Source organism: Tachysurus fulvidraco, chromosome 1, assembly GCF_022655615.1.
Source record: "Tachysurus fulvidraco isolate hzauxx_2018 chromosome 1, HZAU_PFXX_2.0, whole genome shotgun sequence".
In the NCBI taxonomy this organism is placed as follows: Eukaryota; Metazoa; Chordata; class Actinopteri; order Siluriformes; family Bagridae; genus Tachysurus; species Tachysurus fulvidraco.
The window spans coordinates 34821140-34841837 of NC_062518.1; the positions used below are offsets into that span (position 1 = coordinate 34821140).

The following is a 20698-nucleotide window of genomic DNA, read 5'->3' on the forward strand; positions in this document are numbered from 1 at the left end:
CAGATATTCATCCTCAATTCCCCAGGCCAGCTGTCATGAATGGTTGCCATGGTGACTGCAAGAGTAATCGGGGCTACGTTTATTGAATCTAGCGAGATAGCAATCTCCTCTAGCACTGATTATTCCTCTGCCTGCACGATGACGTGCACGCCATGCTGTTCACTTTTAAACAATCAATTTCACTGTCTTGACCACATATCCTGAATGTTCCGTTTAAAAATGGAGACACTGAAATTGGCAAAATAGACTGGAAATGACTGTCTACACATACTCATGTTGCGAGGGTTCTTTTTTTTTCAGTTACTAAATTCAGCTGTGTCTGTGTTCAGAACTCAGACTCACACAGGAATCTTGAGTTTTTTTTTAGATAGTTGTTATGGCTGCTATTATCTCTGAATGTGTCAAGCCATGTCTGCTGTACAGTAGCTCAATGACCAGCTTTATATACAGACACCTTACCTATAAGATCGATTTAGCCACTCGTATACATTCATTTAGTGCTAATCAGGCTTTCTGTTTATTATGCAATTTTACTTCATTTTAAATAACAAATGCATTCAGGAATTCTGGAAGCACTTAAAAGTATCATGTGAAGTATCCTATATAGGCTACATGTATTTTTATTATTTTATTTTAACATTCTAGTTCATTGAGTTTAGGTTGAATGACAGAAATACTTACATATGAGCTATTACTTCAACATTGTACAAACAATTCATTCTCACTCAAACTCCATTCCATATTCCCTGTACACACACACACACACACACACACACACACACACACACACACACACACACACACACACAAATATATATATATATATATATATATTTATATATATATATATATATATATAATGCTCTCACCAATATATGACTGTATATTATATATTAGTCCACTAACACTAATATAAAAAAAAAATAAGTTAGATGATATATATATATTTAATATATTTATATATAATTTTAAATATTAAATTAATATTTTAAAAATAATTCTAAACTTTACCTGTATGCATTCATGTATTTATATTTATTCCTATTTTACTTCTTCTTTTTATTATTATTATATAATTTTTTTTTCTCCTCTGTTCCTATGCTTCCTAAGCTGTGAGACAATGTGAATTGTTAAAAGCGTCATACAATGTATTTAATTGAACTGAATTGAATTAAAAATAAAAAAGAAAATCGATAGTTAAAATTTATATTTATTCCTAATGAGCGAGCCAGAGACGATGATGGCGAGGAAAAACTGCCAGAGACGATATGAAAAACGTTGAGAGGAACCAGCCGGCAAAGGAAACCCATCCTCATTATACGTAATAGATTATAAACTTGCTTTGTTCACAATACTTATATTGAATATTATTGATAACTTCCATTGTTTGGTGAAAAACACAGTATGTGTTTCACTAAATGCAGTAATGGTTAAATTCAGGTTATTCTTAATGGCCAGAGTCACTGTTCCACATGAAATGGTCCAGATTTTGCAAATTACTTTTCCAGATTAATGATCCAAGGCCAAAAGGTGACATTTTACTAAAGTGATCTGACTCAGATCTGAGATGTAGCCATGCTTAAAGAAAGCTTCAATAAAAACAGAGTTGGGCTGTTTTTCACCTGGTGCAACCCCTCTGTGAAGATCACGTCAGGTGATCTGTATATTGAAAATACTCAGCGTGAGCTGGTTGAGTCGATATTTACACATGTTTGTAGGAAATACTACACTTTCTTTCTAGACAGAGAAAAAAAACACTTATCCTTCTAAGACTGTGCTGGATAACACTTTATTTGAATACTCTACTTTTGACACACTCTGAGGAGACTCATGTGGCCAAAGGTATGTGGACATGCTCTGCGTTGGCCAGTTTTATACTGGTATGGTATGTGCAACAAATGTGGTTAAAATATTCAAGAAATACAATCCAGGTGTTGTTTACACCATTCCCAGGTGGAGATGTGATTAGATTTTCATTGTATGATCAATCTAATAACAGCTTTAAGGATCCTATCCTTGTAAACAATTTAAAGCCATAAGAAACCTACAGCAGAGTAGAAGAAAAAATTCCACCTCTTTTGGAAGCTAATAAGGAACCCAGTTTTCTAAGAGTACAGCTAGCTAAATCATAGACACACTTATTATCCATGAACAATCATGTATTGCATGTTGTTGTTATCATATTACAAAGGTCTATGCTTAAAGTGTTTTTAATCACTAGCATCACGCACAGCTTCATAGTTTAGCGCTAAAACTGTGGGTTTATTTTTGTTATTTTGTTGAGATTATAAACCAATATCCCACATTATATTTTTAGATTTTGGTTGTTAAAGACATTATCTGCTTTATTCTCCAGGTAGACGTTAGCTGTTGTATAAATACACAGCTTTACAGATTTCTGAGATAGACATCTGAGGAGAAAACTGTCACTGCATAAACACAGCCTAATTTCCTTATTCAATTGCTTGTTTTTTTTTTTTATTCTTTAATACCTTAAGTGCAAATACATAAGTAATGATAATCAGCATTGTGAAAACACTCTGGTTTAATGTCAAGTTGTATTAGCATAAATTTCCATCTAATATCAACAAGCAAGAACTTTTTAGTGTTTAGTAAAGATTTTTTATATTTTATTATATGGTTTTACTTGCACATTATAAAGTTCACATGGTTCAGTGTCAATTTGCTCAGTTAAGCAGAACAAAGCGTGCGATATAGTGAATAGGTCTTGTTATTTTATTAAAAAGTCATTATCCAGTGCAACAATTTTAACCCCTTAAATCTTCTGGGATCTGTCCGAGTTTCTCACTCTTCTAACTGCACAGCTTTTTTATTAGTTTCACTGGAGGTGCTGAATAATTCATAGTAGCTACTGAATCATATGTTATAAAATGAATAACTGAATAATGAGCAGGGACTTTAAGAGGTAAAGCATTTGGGAGAACTTTATGATTCCAAAATGTGTTCATGTCAAGATAGAATTATAAGATGACAACTTGGATATTTGATTTTGTAGCTGTTCATTTCCTCTTGCACTCTCGCTCTCTCTCTCTCACTCACACACAAACTCACACACAAACACACACACACACACACACACACACACACACACACACACACACACACACACACACACACACACACACACACACACAAATGATTAGTTTCTATGGAAGCATTATCTAAGCCAGAATCTTTCATCTTATGCTAATAGAAGGCTAAAAATTGACACTGTAGTGCTAATGTTTAATATAAGGTCATTATTAAAAATGATAAATGTGTGTGACAGAGGTATGCAGATTTAAATCAAGTTTAAATACACCACATTACAGCTGTTACTGTTATTCTGTCTATGTTTCTTTATATTTGACTACACATACGAGTGTTTCAGAAATACTCGTTTTGTAACTGGTAATTACTGGACATGTATGAAAAACCCACCTCATATTTACTGTTATTCTTTCTGGACCTTATTCTTTCTGCAGGTTAAGCTTTCTCCTGACAGTTCTATACCACTGAACATTGTATTAGAAATAAAACAGCAATATTTATGACTGCCAGCATGTCCATCTGTTGATCTTAAATGTTCAACATAGCAGTGGCTTGTAAAGAAAGAATGACTGGTAAATGAGGGACAGATGTTTTTACAGCAGGACAGTGGGTATATTCTAGAGTCAAGCTGAGGTAAAAACCTGACTTTTATTGTCTGACATGTTTTCTTTATAGCATTCACTGCCATTTTTAAGTTCTTTGTCATACGCATATACTGTAGATATCAAAATGAGTTTAGAATTAAAATATATGTGGAATACCTGGAGTTCAAAAAATATATAACTGTAGAAACTTGGATTTCTGACAGCTACAGTATGTAAACCCTGGTAGACCCCTGGAAATATCCTGATTACTGCACAAATCTCTTTTTTTCTTTGATACATATCAGGTCATACCAATCTTCAAGTCAATTCAAGTCAATTTTATGGGCCTTGAATAGCATTTCCATGTCCAAAGCTTCCACAGAACAAAATAAATAGACAAAAAAGCTGTGAATGTGCACCATAAACAAACCTGTGTTATTTCAAGTTAGGTTTTATAGACCAATGTGTCCAAATGTGATACATTTAAAAGTAACATTACATAACTAGTGCAATGGAAGACTGTAAAAACCTTCATACCATTAATTGTCAAGCACAATGAAGGTTTAATATAGCTGCAGTGGTTTATACAGCATCTGGAGGTGGTCATTTGTTTTATATTGTCTTTACTATAAATGCTACTACATAATAACTCGAACGTTATTGGAATAAGAAGTCATTCATTCTCCAGGAAAAATTATAACCCCAAGCACACTGATAAGAAGATCAAGGCATACTTATGAAATAAATAAGCTTCTGCTTTACTTAGAACAAAGGCTTGGTCACCCCAGAGCCCAGACCTCAATTAAATGTGTTTGGGATTACAATGAATTTGAGAAGAATGAGAAAATGCGAACAATTTTCAATTGAACTGCGAAGGAAATTCAAATAGAAAATGATCCCTGTGGAACTCAAAGTGTATCTGCCAAAAAGTAGCTATAGTAACTGTAACAATGACTTAAGGCTATGTTTTTATTCATTTTTAACCCAAAATTGTGCTTATATTATGAAACATGCAAACAAATATTAAAAATGGTCTTTCCAAAGCAAAGACTTGTTAGAAATTGTATATTTAATATCAAACGAAGTTCTCATTAAAAATGAACAACTTCATCCAACCAAAAGCTAAATTCAACTCACTGAATAATTATTCACATATCTTATATCTTGTTTTTTATTAAAGTTGATGCATCAATTAACAGAATTTGAATGACATCAATAAAATGTAGTAATACGTACATTAGCATACCATACCAAAGCATACCAAATAATAAAACAATAGCATAATACAAGCCTTACACAGAGTGCCAGACATTAGAAATTAAACACACAAAAAAGGTTAATGTCATGTGAAAAGAAATGAGTTTTAAAGCATGGATTTACAAAGAGATGATCCTGTTCGAATGGATTGTGCTGCAGAGATCACACATGTGCACAAAAATCTGTGAGAGGCAGGAGAAACATTAGGAGGCATTTTCATTTATATACATGATAAAACACACACACACAAAAACACATTTGCATGCAGTTAAACCTTTCACAACTTGGCCACATCACTGTACACACCCACATCTAGTACCAATGGACAATTAGGCAATGGTAATGTTCAGGAAATGGATAGGAAATGGTCAGTTATTTCACTGGAAACTGCACAGATCTCATTGAAAATGGATGTACTCTGGTCACTTTGTGAGCCATTGCATGTGTAAACAGCATTAGAAGCCACAGCAGATGCATGTATACAGTCAAAGTCGTTTGTTTTCTCTTGACGTTAATATGAGCAAAACATTAACTCCTGGGCTTCACCATTTGAAAGCTACGGGTTGCTAATTAGAGCACGTCAGTAGAAAGGAAGACAAGCCTGACTGCTCACGCTTGCATACAAAGACCAAGCTCTACATACAGCAAGGCAATAAAGAGAGCCAAGACTGACTAAATCATGGCCAGCAGTAATGGCCAGAGAATACCCAGAACTCTTTCTTCTTTAATTAATAAACTGCTTAGACCTGCAAAGAGTCCTTCACCTGGATTCTGCTCTAAATTTTCATTTTTGTTTAAAGATAAAATACAAAACAGACCTCTATCTGCAGTTGTAGAACGCTTTCATCAATCCCTGAGCCTGTTTCACCTTCCTCAGGGCTACAGATGCTCAGTTACAGTTGATGGTGTCTTGCTGAACATCCTGTACTTTTTCCTACTGAGCCTGACTGCTGCTTTTGACGTCTCATGATAGTATTGGTCGGCCTTATGGGTACTGAGCTCTCTTGATTCTGATCTTATCTCTCAGACACACAGTAATTTGAATTAATCATATCTCAGTTCTTGACTTGCTTGTGTCTATTTTATTAATCCACCCGGATGGAAAATATTATCAGGCAGCATGTTCTGTAGTTCTATCGTTATAGGAATGATACATAAATGTACACAAGCGGAGGTCCTGCTTTGTTGGACTGCTGACTGACCTGGATATCACTTTAGACACTACACTCACATCTGAATCTTATAGTAAACTATTACAAAGATGATTTCTTTTATCTTAAGAACATTTTTATCTATCCTTTTCCCTTTCTGGAGCAGATAAACTTGGCCATGTTTAATCACATTCACTTTAAGACTTTAAGAGACCAGAACATAACAATATTCTTTCTGCATATGAACATGGATGCTTCTTCTTTTTTTTTTCTTTAGTGCATTGTCTAGCCTGGCATATATCTTTAGCCTTCTTCTGCAGCTGCACACATTCTCCAATCTTCTGATACCAATCTGATCTCTGTACATCATCTTGGCTATGCATCATTGCAGACAGGCCTTTAATGTAGGGAACACACTTCTTGTCTATTTTTCTCCATGTTAAAATATAACGAAAAATGCATTTTTGCCTGTGGACGGTATCACTTAGTAACCATGGAAATAGGTCTGGACCGTAGATGCCTTGATCCTTGATCAGTGAACAGTTGATAACTTAAACAAAATATATTTCTTGTTATAGAATCTCCTGGTTACACAGTTTGACTATATAGTACACAGTTATAGAAGTTAAATTATTTGTAATTACACTATCTCATGTCACCCAGATAACAATATGGTTTAGTTTTGGGTCTGGTTTCTCTCACGGTTTCTAACTTGTGTTGTCTCAGGGAATATTTTCCTCACAACCATCACCTCTGGATTGCTCATTAATTTTCATTTATATGCTGAATTTCTAAATTTCTGGTAAGCTGTTTTGTGACAACGTTCATTATGAAAAGTGCTATTATTAGACATAATAGTGAATTGAATTAAAAACCCATTTCCAAGTTTACTTTAACTAATGACTCTATAACATGCTTATAGAGAGTGAATTGTCACCTTCGGGCCAATCATATTTTAGAATTTAACGGCACTGTGTTGAACACAATTACATACAACTTCAACTGTCACCATTACTTCAGACTGCCATGAGAGCTTCCTCCAAATTTAATGTAATTACAACATACGTCGCAGTCTGTCACTATGATGTCAGCTCCTTTCAACATCTTGAAGTCCTAGGAGCTACTGTCAGATCCAGACTTGCACTTACATTTCCATCTGAGGGCTCTGTGACATCAAAGGATATGACATTTGTCATGAGGTATGTGTGTTGATGACTATTTGAAGTATACTTAAATAAAGCATGTGACATAAGTAGTCATGATGGCGAGTATTATGGGAATTGTCCTTCATGAGACTGGTAATGGAGCATGACGTTATCTGTAAACATAAACTCTCATGACATGACAGCTGGTGATATCCAACTTGAACTGATCATGATATGGTTATGTCAGTCTTATCATGCAGGATTCATTCACCATTTGTAAGTCAGCAGTTAATTTCTACAACAAACATCATGTAAACGGAAATCGATATGTAAACGCTCCACTGAGACGCCTTTATAAATAAAGCTTGGAAGCTGACAAAAGTATCTGAACAGGAATTTCATATACATATAAATTATAATCAAGTCACATGATATAAAAATATCATCCCCTAAATACAAATCTTAAATATTCAAATTTCAGACAACATGCAAAAGTAAAAATTACAAATTAGGATTATTGTGGCTCACCTGAAATCCCCGGGTAGATGCTTTCATAATGTTGAGACGTTTATGTTCTACTCGTTCTCTAGTTTTCTAGTGATGTTGATGCAATCTGTTGAAGCTATGAAAGCATTAGCTAAAAGCTAAAGTTAGCTGCTTAATAGAAATTTTGCTACATAAAAGTATAAAAACTTTTGAAGCACTTCTCTCTTTATGGTTTATAACAGCCTACTTGACTCTACTTAATGCTACTCCATGTCTCTTCACTTCATTTCATGAGAGACAATGATGATTTGCTAAATGTGAGTTCAACTCTGAAAGCATCTATTTCCTCTGGAAATCCCAAATCTCATTTATTTAAAATTTAAATGAATTTCTTTTAAATTATTATTATTATTATTATTATTATTATTATTATTATTATTATTATTATTATTATTATTAATCTTTTTAAATTTCACAAGGCAAATTTTACTCCTAGCAAGGTCAAAACAATACAACCCTGTTTTTAATTAATTTTAGAAATTAAAAAAAATATATTGTGACGTACAGTATATGATTCAAATATAGACATTTCATATTGTCAGCTACCAAGAACCATTGCTTATATATGTGTTCAAGTTATGAACGTGCATATAGGGCTGTTGGCCCAGCACAGGACTGTATGTAGCTACCTACACACTCAGTGCAGTGACATGCTGCTCATCTGAGGCCACACATCAAGCGTTCTTCACCGAGACCGACAACAATGTGACGTGCCTGACAGCCTGAAAAGATATGCCGACTCATGCAGCTGCATCCCTCACCTTTTCCACATCAGACATAAAAGAAAGAAGTGGATTATATGCATGTCTCAGTCTAAAAACGTTGGTGCTCAGAGAATCTGAAAGAAATAGAGAGTGTAAAGGAAGGAGACAACTCAGGTGCTGTTTATAGCCTTGTGGTTTGTATGTCTGTCTGAGTGTCGGGTATGTGATCTGCCGCATTGTCATTAGAACGGAGTGAAAGATGTGTCACAAATGGAGTGGAAGATGGAGAGAAGGAGAGAGAGAGAGAGAGAGAGAGAGAGAGAGAGAGAGAGAGAGAGAGAGAGAGAGAGAGAGAGAGAGAGAGTGGTAGATTAAAGGACTGAGAGATGAAAAAAAATAGGAGTTACAAAAGCCCAGTCTTCTGTGTAGACACAGCTATGTAGTGCATTAAGTCTGTCATTGTGGTGAATATGCTTTATTTTTCATTTATTTGATTTCATTGTCACCATGGTTACTGTTGTGTTAGTCTATGATTCTTAACTATGGCTTTGGGAAATGCTGCAATGACTCTGTCCTATTGAGACATCGTATTCGGTTAAACATGCATACAAGCACCCTTCACTTTACTTATGTCCTGTCTTCCCTCTTTCTGTCTTCCCTTTCCTTGTTCTCTCTAGTACTCTCTGTCTGTCTCGCCATCATTATGCTTGCAGCGATATAAGGCTTATACAGTACACAACTGAAATTCATACGCATTACATCCTTTGTGTGTGTGTTTGTGTGTGAGTGTGTTCTCCCACAAGCCTTCCCTTCACTAAGTTATCCACTGCGACATCACTGAAATGTTATTATGAATGATTATGAGGAGTGTAATAATATATTGTTAATAACAATTTGATTAACTTAGATTACAACAAAGGGAGCAGGTTTATTAAATTCTGTTTCATAGGTTTAGAAACCATAACATCTTCTGTGCAGGAAATAATGAGCCTTGTAGAGAATAAACACATTCGTACCAGTTACTCACTTGATATAAATGCTTTTTGTTTTTGTTTTGTTTGTTTTTATTTTTTATATCTGAATAAAAGCCTCATTGTGCCTGCCGATTAATGGTAGAGCAAAAAGCAAAACTGTTATAGTAATGTGACAAAGCCACATTTAGTATAGTACTATTCATTTCTGTTCGCTAATTCAGAATTCCATCAGCATTTTCAGTTCATTGATATGTGGGTGTGTGGAAGTGGAAGATATGAAAAAATATCTCTTTTTAAGTTTAAACTTTCAGCATTTTTGTGAAATATCACTAACGAAGAAGATTTTGCATAATTTTTTAGTGATTAGTAGAGATAAACAGTGTAGTCTGACCAAGGGTATGAGCTAACGAGGAGGAGATGGCTCATTCTTATTCATTATAGAGTTTAAAGCTCACTTATTATGTGAGTCTAAGTTGAAGTTGTTAAAATCCCAAATTAAAGCTTTAAAGATCGGGACTACATCGCGGAGGTTATGAGTGTGAACTTTCCTTAGATGCATTTCAGAAGAGAAAGCTGGAGTTTTGTCTATATGCTATATTGCTAATCACGTATTTACATCTATTATGTGTGAGCTTTTCCACATTATAATTTTCATCATGTACAAACAGTGCACAATTGGAAAGCAGTGTCCTGAGAAATTATGAGAAATTTTCAGACCAACAGTGAAATAAACCCAGTGTCATGATTCAGCCCGGACTTTGGCCACGTGCAGTTGTTTGCGTTTCTCGTCACGTGTCTGCCCCGCCTTCGTTTGCTCCTCCCTGTCACCACATTGTGTCATCATTGTTTTGTATTTTAGTCTGTCACTGATCCACTGATCATTGAATCCACTGATGCCTTGTCCTGTCTTCAGTCCGTGTCCTGTTTAGTGCTTTTTCATTATTAAACCCTGTTGTGTTTTTGCTATCCTGCTTCCTGCCCCACGTCATGACACCCAGTGACCTCTATGTTAGCTGTAGTCAGAACTGATTAAATCCCTGCAACAGATATGGTAAAGTTCACAATATTACATCTCCACATTTTCTTTTGCATTTATTAAAGTCTGTTATGATAAAAATCAGAAGATAAATTCTTTATTTTATATTAGTTTTATGCCAATTGGTCTACTGAGATGAGTCACTTTTTTGAGGATCTCAATATTAAATGATAATTACAAAATTTGAAATCAAAATGTTTATGGAAATTATGCTGTTTAGAAACAAGCTTTAGAAAGTCCGGCTCTTTTGCTTCGTTTATTCATTCATTCATTCATTTTCTACCGCTTTTCCGAACTATTCACTCGGATATTCACTGGTCACGGGGAGCCTGTGCCTATCTCAGGCGTCATTGGGCATCAAGGCAGGATACACCCTGTTACGGAGTGCCAACCCATCGCAGGGCACACACACACACACACTCATTCACTCTCACAATCACACACTACGGACAATTTCTGAAAGATGCCAATCAACCTCCCATGCATGTCTTTGGTCTGGGGGAGGAAACCGGAGTACCCGGAGGAATCGAACCCCAACCCTGGAGGTGTGAGGCGAACGTGCTAACCACTAAGCCACCGTCCCCCCTTTGGTTTCAAAAATTATTTGAAAACTTTGATCAACTTGTTACAGTGGCAGTTGTCTTTGAGTGGGATATATTAGGCAGCATGTGAGCAGTAGTTATTTATCGAAGTTGGTGTGTTAGAAAGCAGGAAATTTGGATCTGAAGAAAAGGCCCAAATTGTGATGGTTAGATTAATAGCTTCTTCAAAACAGGTCTTATGTGGTGTTCCCATTATGTAGTGGTTAATAGCTACCAAAAGTCATGTAAAGAAGGACAACAGGTAAACTGGTGACAGGGTCATGAGCACCTCACTGATGCATGTGTGAAGCGAGTGCTAGCACATCTGTTCCAATCCCACAGAACAGATACTGTAGCACACATTGCTAAAAATGTTATTGCTGGCTATGATAAAAAGTTGTCAGAACACCCAGTGCAGTACAGCTTGCTGTATTAAGAGCTACATAGCTTCAGATTAATCAGACTGCATATGCTGACCCCTGAACCCCAAAAAAGTGCCTACATTGGCTACAGTATGTGAGCATAAAAACTTTGGTATGGAGCTACTGAAGAAGGTGACCTGGTCTGATGAATCATGTTTTATTTTACATTATGTGGATTTGAAGAAGGCATGCATGAGTAGGCAGTCTGGGTAATGTTCTGCTGGGAAACTTTGGGACCTGGCATTCATGTGGATGTTACTTTGAATACCACCTGCCTAAACATTACTGCAGACCAGGTCCACCCTTTCATGGCAACAGTATTCTGGCATGTCAGTGGCTTCTTTCAGCAGGATAATGCACCCAGATATACACTGCAAAAATTGTTCAGGAATGATTTAAGGGCATGACAAAGAATTCAAGGAGTTGACTTGGCCTGACTTAGTTTATCTGTGGGATGTGCTGGACAAACAAGTCTGACCCACAGAGGCCCCATCTCACAACATACGGGACTTAAAGGATCTTTAGATAGATAGATACCACAGCATACCTTCAGAGGTCTTATGAAGTCCATGCCTAGACGGGTCAGAGCTGTTTACTGGCACAATGGGAACCTATACAAAATTAGGCATGTGGTTTTAATGTTAAGGCTGATCAGTTTATATACAGGGTAAATATGTAAAAAAAACATCTTTTGAATTCTTTTTTTATAATAGTAATATAAATAGAAATGGTTCTAGTATAATAAAATCAAAGACATCAGTGTAATACCAGGAACCTTGTTCTCCTGAGCAAATCCAAAAGTGTTACATAGATTTATTTTAAACATGATATAATGTGGCTGATTTCAAGTGATTACATCACAATTATCTGATTAATCAGAAGGTGTTAATTAACGTTCTGTAGTAGCAAATCACATGTTTGTATGTGTTAATGTCTTTAATCCAAATGATCTGTTTCTAAAGTAAAGGTTCATTCACAGGAAGGGTGGGTAGTCGCTCCACATAATTCTAGCTTATTATTAAACATATTTGTGAACATGATGATATGGTGAAGCTTTCTGTAGAGAGATGAACATTACCGTGAATGAAAAGGTGTCAGCACTTTTAATCAAACAGAATAGAAGACTTTATGCTTTGTGACTTTATCTAATGTGACAAGATTATATTATATCTACTTCTGGAGAGGAACTGTTACGGAGGTTTGTGATAACAGAAACTGACAACTTTTAAACCTAACTATTAATGGTAACAACGTAAAGCATGTAATTTATTAATAAATTACAATCGTAAATGTCGACATGTTGCTGTGGTGTAAGAGAATAAACCATTGTACATGTTGCATGCAGGAATATAATCAATGGCTAATGGCAACACACCATTAGGGTTTTTATTCCTTATCAGGAATCGTGGTGGTTTAGTGGTTATCATATTTATTTGCCTCATACCTCTGGGGTTGGGGGGTTTGATTTCCACCTCCTGTGTGCGTTTGAAGTTTGCATGTTTTCCCTGTGTTTCGGTGGTTTACTTGGAGTATTCCCATTTTTGGGACTTGACTTGTAGGCTGACTGGCATCTCTAAATTGTTAATCATGTGTGTGTGTGAGTGTCACCCACCTTTTGGCCCGAGTCCCATGGAATTGTCTCCAGAAGCCCTGCAACCCTGTGTAAGATAAATAGAACAGAATGGATGGATAGATGTTATTAGTTCACAATTAGAATAGTCTTTTCATGGCTAAATGAATTTGTTATGCTACTCGATTATTACATAGTTGATACTTTTTTACCTTTGAGAGTTTATCATAGTTTTTTAAACCCCCGCTCAGTGATGATAGACTCTGGGGATTGTAAAAAAAAATCATGGTACCTCTCTCCGTCTGTCTCTCTGTCTCTCTGTCTCTCTGTCTCTCTGTCTCTCTGTCTCTCTCTCTCTCTCTCTCTCTCTCTCTCTCTCTCTCTCTTTTTTTTTTTTTTTTTTACAAATTTATTCAGGTTAATATCAGTCACTGTCACCATAGCAGCTATGTGACGTGTCCCTTCCAGCAGAGAGCCTATTACAATCATGCATGTCATTGCAAATGCATCGGATCAAAAAGACACTGATTACCTCCACATTCTCTCTGTATCTGTCATTCTTTCTCTTTGTGGCTCTCTCTCTCTCTCTCTCTCTCTCTCTCTCTCTCTCTCTCTCTCTCTCTCTCTCTCTCTCACACACACACACACACACACACACACACACATGCCATCTGTCTTGTCTTTAGCCCCATACTCATCTTTCCCTCTCTATCCTCTGGTACCTGTCTGTCTCTCTGTCTTGCTGTGTGTGATGCTGCTCCTGTGTAAGCCACTGTCCTCCTTTTAACTTTTTTGCCATCTGCTCCTCTCCTTCTGTCCCTCTGCACACCTCACATCCCCTCCTCCTTCTTATAGCCCCCTAACCTTTCCATCTCTTATCTTTTGGTAATAATGTCTAGTACACTGTCAACATGGACATATGAGGCAGCATAAAAAAAAATCCCACTGGACTGAATGAACAACTGAACAGTTGAATGGAGCAGGGTTGGTGTGAGGAAAAGAATCAAGTGTGCATGATTAAAAAGGGGAGTGAATTTTGTCATATCTGCTTGTGTGCATTTGTTTGTGAAGGAACATAATTGCATGAGTCAGCTAGAGAATCTGTGTGTGTGTGTGTGTGTGTGTGTGTGTGTGTGTGTGTGCGTGTGTGTGTGTGGCCATGTTCCACAATGATGATTAAAGGAAGCCACGATGATTTAAATCCTTTATAAATGTGTGTGTGATTTAGGATGCCAAGAGATATATACTTATATGGACAGTTTAATGAGTTTCTTGTTTTGTGTGTTTGTGTGTGGCCATGTTTCATGATGATGAATTAAATTCTTTGTGTGTGTGTGTGTGTGTGTGTGTGTGTGTGTGTGTGTGTGTGTGTGTGTGTGTGTGTGTGTGTGTGTGTGTGTGTGTGTGTGTGTGTGTGTGTGTGTGTGTATGTGTTTGTAAGGATGGGGCATGTTCCACACTGATGAGTAAAGAAAGGATGCCATGATGAGAAACACCTTTATAAATGTATATGTGTTTGTGTGTGTCTCTCTCTGTGTGTGTGTGTGTGTGTGTGTGTGTGTGTGTGTGTGTGTGTGTGTGTGTGTGTGTGTGTGAGAGAGAGAGAGAGAGAGAGAGAGAGAGAGAGAGAGAGAGAGAGAGAGAGAGAGAGAGAGAGAGAGAAGAGTGTGTGTGTATGTGTGTGGCTGCTGTTGGCAGGCTCACTGTGATGTGGAATTAGTAAGCAGCGCTGAATTCTAAAGAGAAATTGGATCAGATTACAGTCAATTTTGGCACTGGATTAAACCCAATCCTCTCAGTGCTTCTAATCTGACCGAGAGAGGAAAAAAAAAGAGCTTAAAAGTCTTTTGTAGGAGAGGAAGAGCTAGTGGCTGCTGCCCATAGACCCAGTATTCTCTTGGCTGAATTTCTTTTGAGTGTGTGACCTGCCTGAATTGCTTTGATATTCATAATTAAGTCCAAATTCTTAGTTTCTTAGTCTAAATCAACACTTTCTGCAGATGTCTGCACTCTTTTCTCTACGTTTTGCCATGCTTTTTCCACTCCATCTCAGCACGCCATTTCATTTTCTCTTTTCACACTCATCCCTAGTGTCTCCCTTATCTATGTGTGAAGCTGTATTTGGGCTCCTGTCCAAACTCAGGACTCCTGCTGATTTCTGAATCTTCTTTTCTATCTTTTCCACCGGCTCCTTGCTGCTCTGAAGATTTTCCCCCTTGCATTTGGATCTTCACTGCTGACGTACACTGACTCTAGAAAAGTGCTGCGTATTTTTATTTAAGAGTTACAGATCGAAATTGCTTAAAGATGTCCAATCCAAGAACATTGTGCTTTTTTTTCTTTCCTTCTTAATTTCTTTCTTTCCTTCTTTCTTTATTCCTTCCTTCATTAGATCCTTTCTTCCACCCTTCTTTCCTTCCGTCACATGTACCTGATTACAGTAGTTTTACAGCCCAGACCCTAATGCAGGACTTCTATATGCTTTTTATTCCCAGACTCATAACAAAACAAAACCATAAATGTTACATAACATAAACCAAGATAAATAGTACACAGAAACGAACTGTGAGGGGTTTTTTACACTTGGTCACTTCATGTGCTTTCTGTGATCCGATAGCTATCCGATCGTAAAAAGACCAGGTATAAACACCCTCCGAAACGGTTTCGAGACGGATATAAATCCGATCACTCAAACCACTTCAGGAGGTGGTCTGGGATGAATTTCAGATGAAACTGGACAGGTGTAAATGCATGTAGTTGTTCAAGCCACATACGTCAGCGCTAAACTCCTCCCAAAAGGAAGTACGTCACTCGCAGGTGACTCGCGAGTCGTGCATCGCGCCAGAAACAAATATGTTTTCCCACCAGCGCTGGCTCCAATCTTTCACCCAGGTGTCTTGTTTTTTCTTAAAATGCACTGCTGCCGAGAGCAAAAACGCAGCAAAGAGTAAATGCTGTTTTTTTGTAGCAACTGCACACACCAAAGCGTGTTCCATTTCAATTACCCCGGAAATGAGGTACAATATATTTGCATTTTGGGGCAGGAGTAGAAAGATCGGACTGATATCCGATTCACCGAGACGCATTTATGTGGCCTATTGTAAATGGAACAGTTTTAACAAATCAGATAGCTATCGGATCAGAGAAAACACATGAAGTGACCAGGTGTAAAAAGGCCCTAAGACTAACACAATAGGGCAGGTATAAGTAGAGGAACACATAACAGGGATAACAAGGCACAGGTGGGGAAAAACTTGACCTTTAATTAGCAAAAATTCCTTCCAGCACCCCCTCTGTTGGTCTGGCAGGGAATAGTCCCAAAAGTTCATATCATCTTCCTTCCTTCCTTCCTTCCTTTCCTCCCTCCCTTCAGGAAAGAATACATCGCATGTCATACATGAACAGAATTTCCCAAAGGATTCAAAAAGCTTGTTGAAGAAATGCTGACATCAGTTTCCTCCCCCAGAGTCCTCTAGTGCTAAAAGGCATTAGTGTGTTGCTCTCTCTGCATTGATCATATTCCCAGGGCAGATTCAATAAAGGATAGAAACATACACAGAAAAATGACTGAACAATGCAGGGCTTGTTCTTCCAAATTTCTTCTTTCTGTGTGACTTTAAAAGGTTTTTAACAAACAGTGACAGATTGTACAAAACCTAATGAGCTTATCTCCTCTAATTAGCTTGGAACTGACTGTCTCTGTGTTCAAGCCACAGGACAACTCCGAATACTGATTAAGCAAGAACCTCAAACTGCTTTGAAAATCTTGCCTTTTTGTGTGACAATGCAACTGGTTTTAAGGACATGAAAATGACTGACTAGTAAAATATAGAATCTGTAAAATTAGTGATGTATAGAATACAGAAAAACCATCAAGTTGGCCTAATGGTTAGAGAGGTTGTGGGTTTGAGTCTCGGGCCGGCAATACCGCGACTGAGGTGCCCTTGAGCAAGGCACTGAACCTCCCCAACTGCTCCCTGGGCGCCGCAGCATAAATGGCTGCCCACTGCTCTGGGTGTGTGTTCGCTGCTGTGTGTGTGTTCACTGCTGTGTGTGTGCACTTTGGGTGGGTTAAATACAGAGAACAAATTTTGAATATGGGTCACCATATTTAGCTGTATGTCACGTCACTTTTCACTTTCAACAATGGGCTGCACACTATACACTTTACATTTTAGTCCTTAGCTCTTATGTACTCCTCTGTTGTTCAGTTTAGCACCATGGTCCTAGAGAAAGGTTGTTTCAGTTCACTATGCAGTGTGTCAGCTATATATTGTTGAAATGACAACAAAAGCTTCTTGACTTGACTTGAAGAGCTACAGAACACACTATACTATATATATATATATATATATATATATATATATATATATATATATATATATATATATATATATATATATCAATCAGCCGTGGTTCGTTTGAAATTGGAATTATAAGGCTTGATTTAATTGACATTACTTTTCAGTCAGGCTCCAGCAAACATGTAAAGGCAAGTGTAAGAAAAGACATGTGTTTGGACTAATGTCAGGAGATTGTGAGTCATGACAGTGTTATAGCCACCCACAGCTATGAGCCAAAAGAAGCAAAACTGGCCATGCTGCGTTCATACTCTTTTATCCAATGGCCTCATTTATCAATCTTATAGTAAATTGTGTGTAGATTTTATGGGATGTTAATCTTTCATCAGCTGAGGCATTTGTTTATGGCTTGAGGTTGTTTAATTTTTCTTAACCTATCGGTATGTGTTGGCTAGCTGTCTTTTTTGACAATAACAATACAAATTAAATAATTTGAAATTGAGGTTTATATTAGATAGTTTCCTTATTTGTGAATGTACACACATTTATGAGCACGAGTAGGATGCAGATGATTTACTAATAATTCTGTCTGTATCCAGGTCCAGATGAGTTGACCTTCTCCAGTATGTGGTGTCCTCTGTGCTAGGAAAAAAAATAATGGTGTATATACTCATTGGACTGTGACATTGAGGTGTTTAAAATGACCAATACCAATTCTATACACTCTACCTTATCAGTGTGAGTGCTGTATTGAGAATGATCCATCATACAACTCAGATCAACTTTATTTATCTATTCGTCTCATACACAATTAAACACATTATGACATGTAGTGAACTATTTTTTTAATGACTGACAGTGTATTAAAAACGAAGATAAACTCAAGAGAAAATCAAGATAAAATATTGTAATTAAAAATACTTTTTTAAAATGCAATCTGTAGTACAATAAAGTAGGAAGCTCTACAATGTAAAATATGAATACAATGACTGAAATGTTTAAATGAATGAAATGGATTGAATAAAGTGCAATGAGCGTGCAATGGGTGTGTGGAGTGTAATGTGTGTGCAATGGGTTTGCAGTTGTAGTGCATTTCGTGGATTGAGCTGTAATCAGTGTTATCCAAGCTCTTGGTGTTTTACTAGTTGAGGGACACTTTCCACTGCCTGACAGGCTGAAGTGGAGTGCAGCTGATAAAGTGTGCATAGCGACCGATGATGGATGTTATCGCGCACCTACAAAGTGTCTATCGAGATGGAAGGTGTACCTGTTAAACAGGCAGCTGAATGGAAATATAAGATATAAGTTCGAGTATTTGTAATGCATGTTCTTTTTGTAAAATATCTCAGTATGAATCTAAAAAGTGTCTATTGTTTAGTTGCATGTTTTGCTGTGTTGTTTAGGTTGGCTATGAAAATGCCGGCACAGTGGAGTTCCTGGTGGACAAACACGGAAAACACTACTTCATAGAGGTCAACTCCCGTCTCCAGGTGGAGCACACTGTTACTGAGGAGATCACTGAGTAAGGTTCCCTTAATTTAATCCAGTTATTTTCACAGATAAGAAAAGAAGAGGCTTGTCTAGTGATAATAGGTTTTTATTTATTTTTTTTTTGTTTTTGCATATTGTCAGTGTTGAAGCCATTGGCACTGTCTCACAGACACTATTTATCTCTCAGTATCTATTGCTTTTCTTTCTTTTTTTTTTTTTTTTTGGTAAATCTCTTTCTAAGCCCTTGCCTGAAGTGATTTGTATGTAATGAAAGACTGAATAGTAGCTGTTGCCAGTGTCTGTGTTGCTAGCTGCATTATTGTCCCTTAATGTGTGTGAATATACACAAGGGAAAAAACTGAGAAGACAGGATATAAAGAACATGTAAAGAGGGGATTCTGAATTGTCCACTTTCTGTGGTTCAATGATAACCTGCAAACTGCACTTAAATGACAAATAATAGCTACACACACACACACACACACACACACACACACACACACACACACACACACACACACACACACACACACACACACACACACGTTCTCACATTATCACACCAGTGAGTGGAGTGTTTGATTGCACTATCATCTCTAATTTATACAACATCTTGTGCCCACACACACTCACCCACATTCACACACAATTACACTACACACTTTTTTTGTACTATCCTTTTCAAGACATCCATAGACTATTCCCTGACCTTAATCTCAGTACACAAAAGAAAACATTTGTTAACCAAATAATCTGTGAGGAAGACATACATGTGTATATGGGTTCAGAGCACAAGAGTAAACGATGGTTAAATCTAACAGTTAGCAAAACCTTGAATGCAGATGAGATGCTAAAGCATGCTAAAATCAGCTTTCATAACTATTATATTTGGAGAACAGAGACTGAAATACATCAGGCATTATTTCTTTTGAACAATTTTCACATATCTGGTGTAATTTTTCAGTGGACTTGAAAAATTGCGTTTTTCAGGGGACATGAGATGAGAAGTGTCACTTCACTGGATAAGTATAATGGTAGTGTCCTCCTGAATCAAAGCTAAGGTTAGCATTGGATATATGTCTGAAAGCATGCTGATGCAATTTACTTTTTTAAAATCAACTGAGTAACAGTGATTAAAATAGACACACCATGAGTCTTCATTCCTGTTTTCCTGCAGTGGATCATGCTCTCAGAAAGGAATTGAGCCTAACTTTAGTTTAAGCCTTATTCGTATGGGATTAGTTTTATATGTGGAGGTAGGGTAATGTAATAATTACCAGAGCTTCTTTGTGATTTTAATCCCGTGCGAACTGGGACTTCTTCCAGTCTGAGCGTTCCCATGCTGGTGAGGATTACAGCGTCTTTTACCTTCTATTAAACGGCCTGTGAAAATAACACCAGGTTAATCTTATCCCATGGAAATTAACCTTTGGAGAAATATTACACCAGCTCCTGTAGGAAATTTATTTTCCTGATATTCTCATGCGTATTTTTGCAGTCGAGAATGTATAACCTCTAGCCAGTGGTTCTCTGCCTCTGACACTTGCCATAATATTGTGAGCAATCTCCATCTTCCATAAAGTGATGTGTTGATATCTTGACTGCAAAGTTTTAGTAGAATTTTAGCAGAGATAAAGCTGCAATATAATAGTATGTAACCCTGCCTATGGCTTGAAAATGAAATGTAAAGTGTATCCATTCCTTCTCTCTCTTTGACTATAGAGAGATAAGTGGTGCTGTCATTACTAAGCTGTCTGCAATTGAGAAAATGTAACACTCATCTAATCATCCTGCTCTCTTATTATTTCAACAACTTCCTCTTCCTTTAATATTTCCATAGATTTCTCATATATATATATATACTCTTATATATTCCGCAGCTAAT

General features: G+C 37.0%; 1 protein-coding gene across 2 annotated transcripts in view; it reads left to right on the forward strand.

Moving 5' to 3' along the window:
• The window catches only part of pcxb (pyruvate carboxylase b), a 221442-nt gene that overhangs the window by 24278 nt on the left and 176466 nt on the right, over positions 1–20698 (forward strand). For both annotated transcript variants that reach the window (XM_047810480.1, XM_047810476.1), the window contains one exon: positions 18726–18844. In XM_047810480.1, the coding sequence (XP_047666436.1) occupies positions 18726–18844 (119 nt within the window). The remainder of the gene's footprint in view (positions 1–18725; positions 18845–20698) is intronic.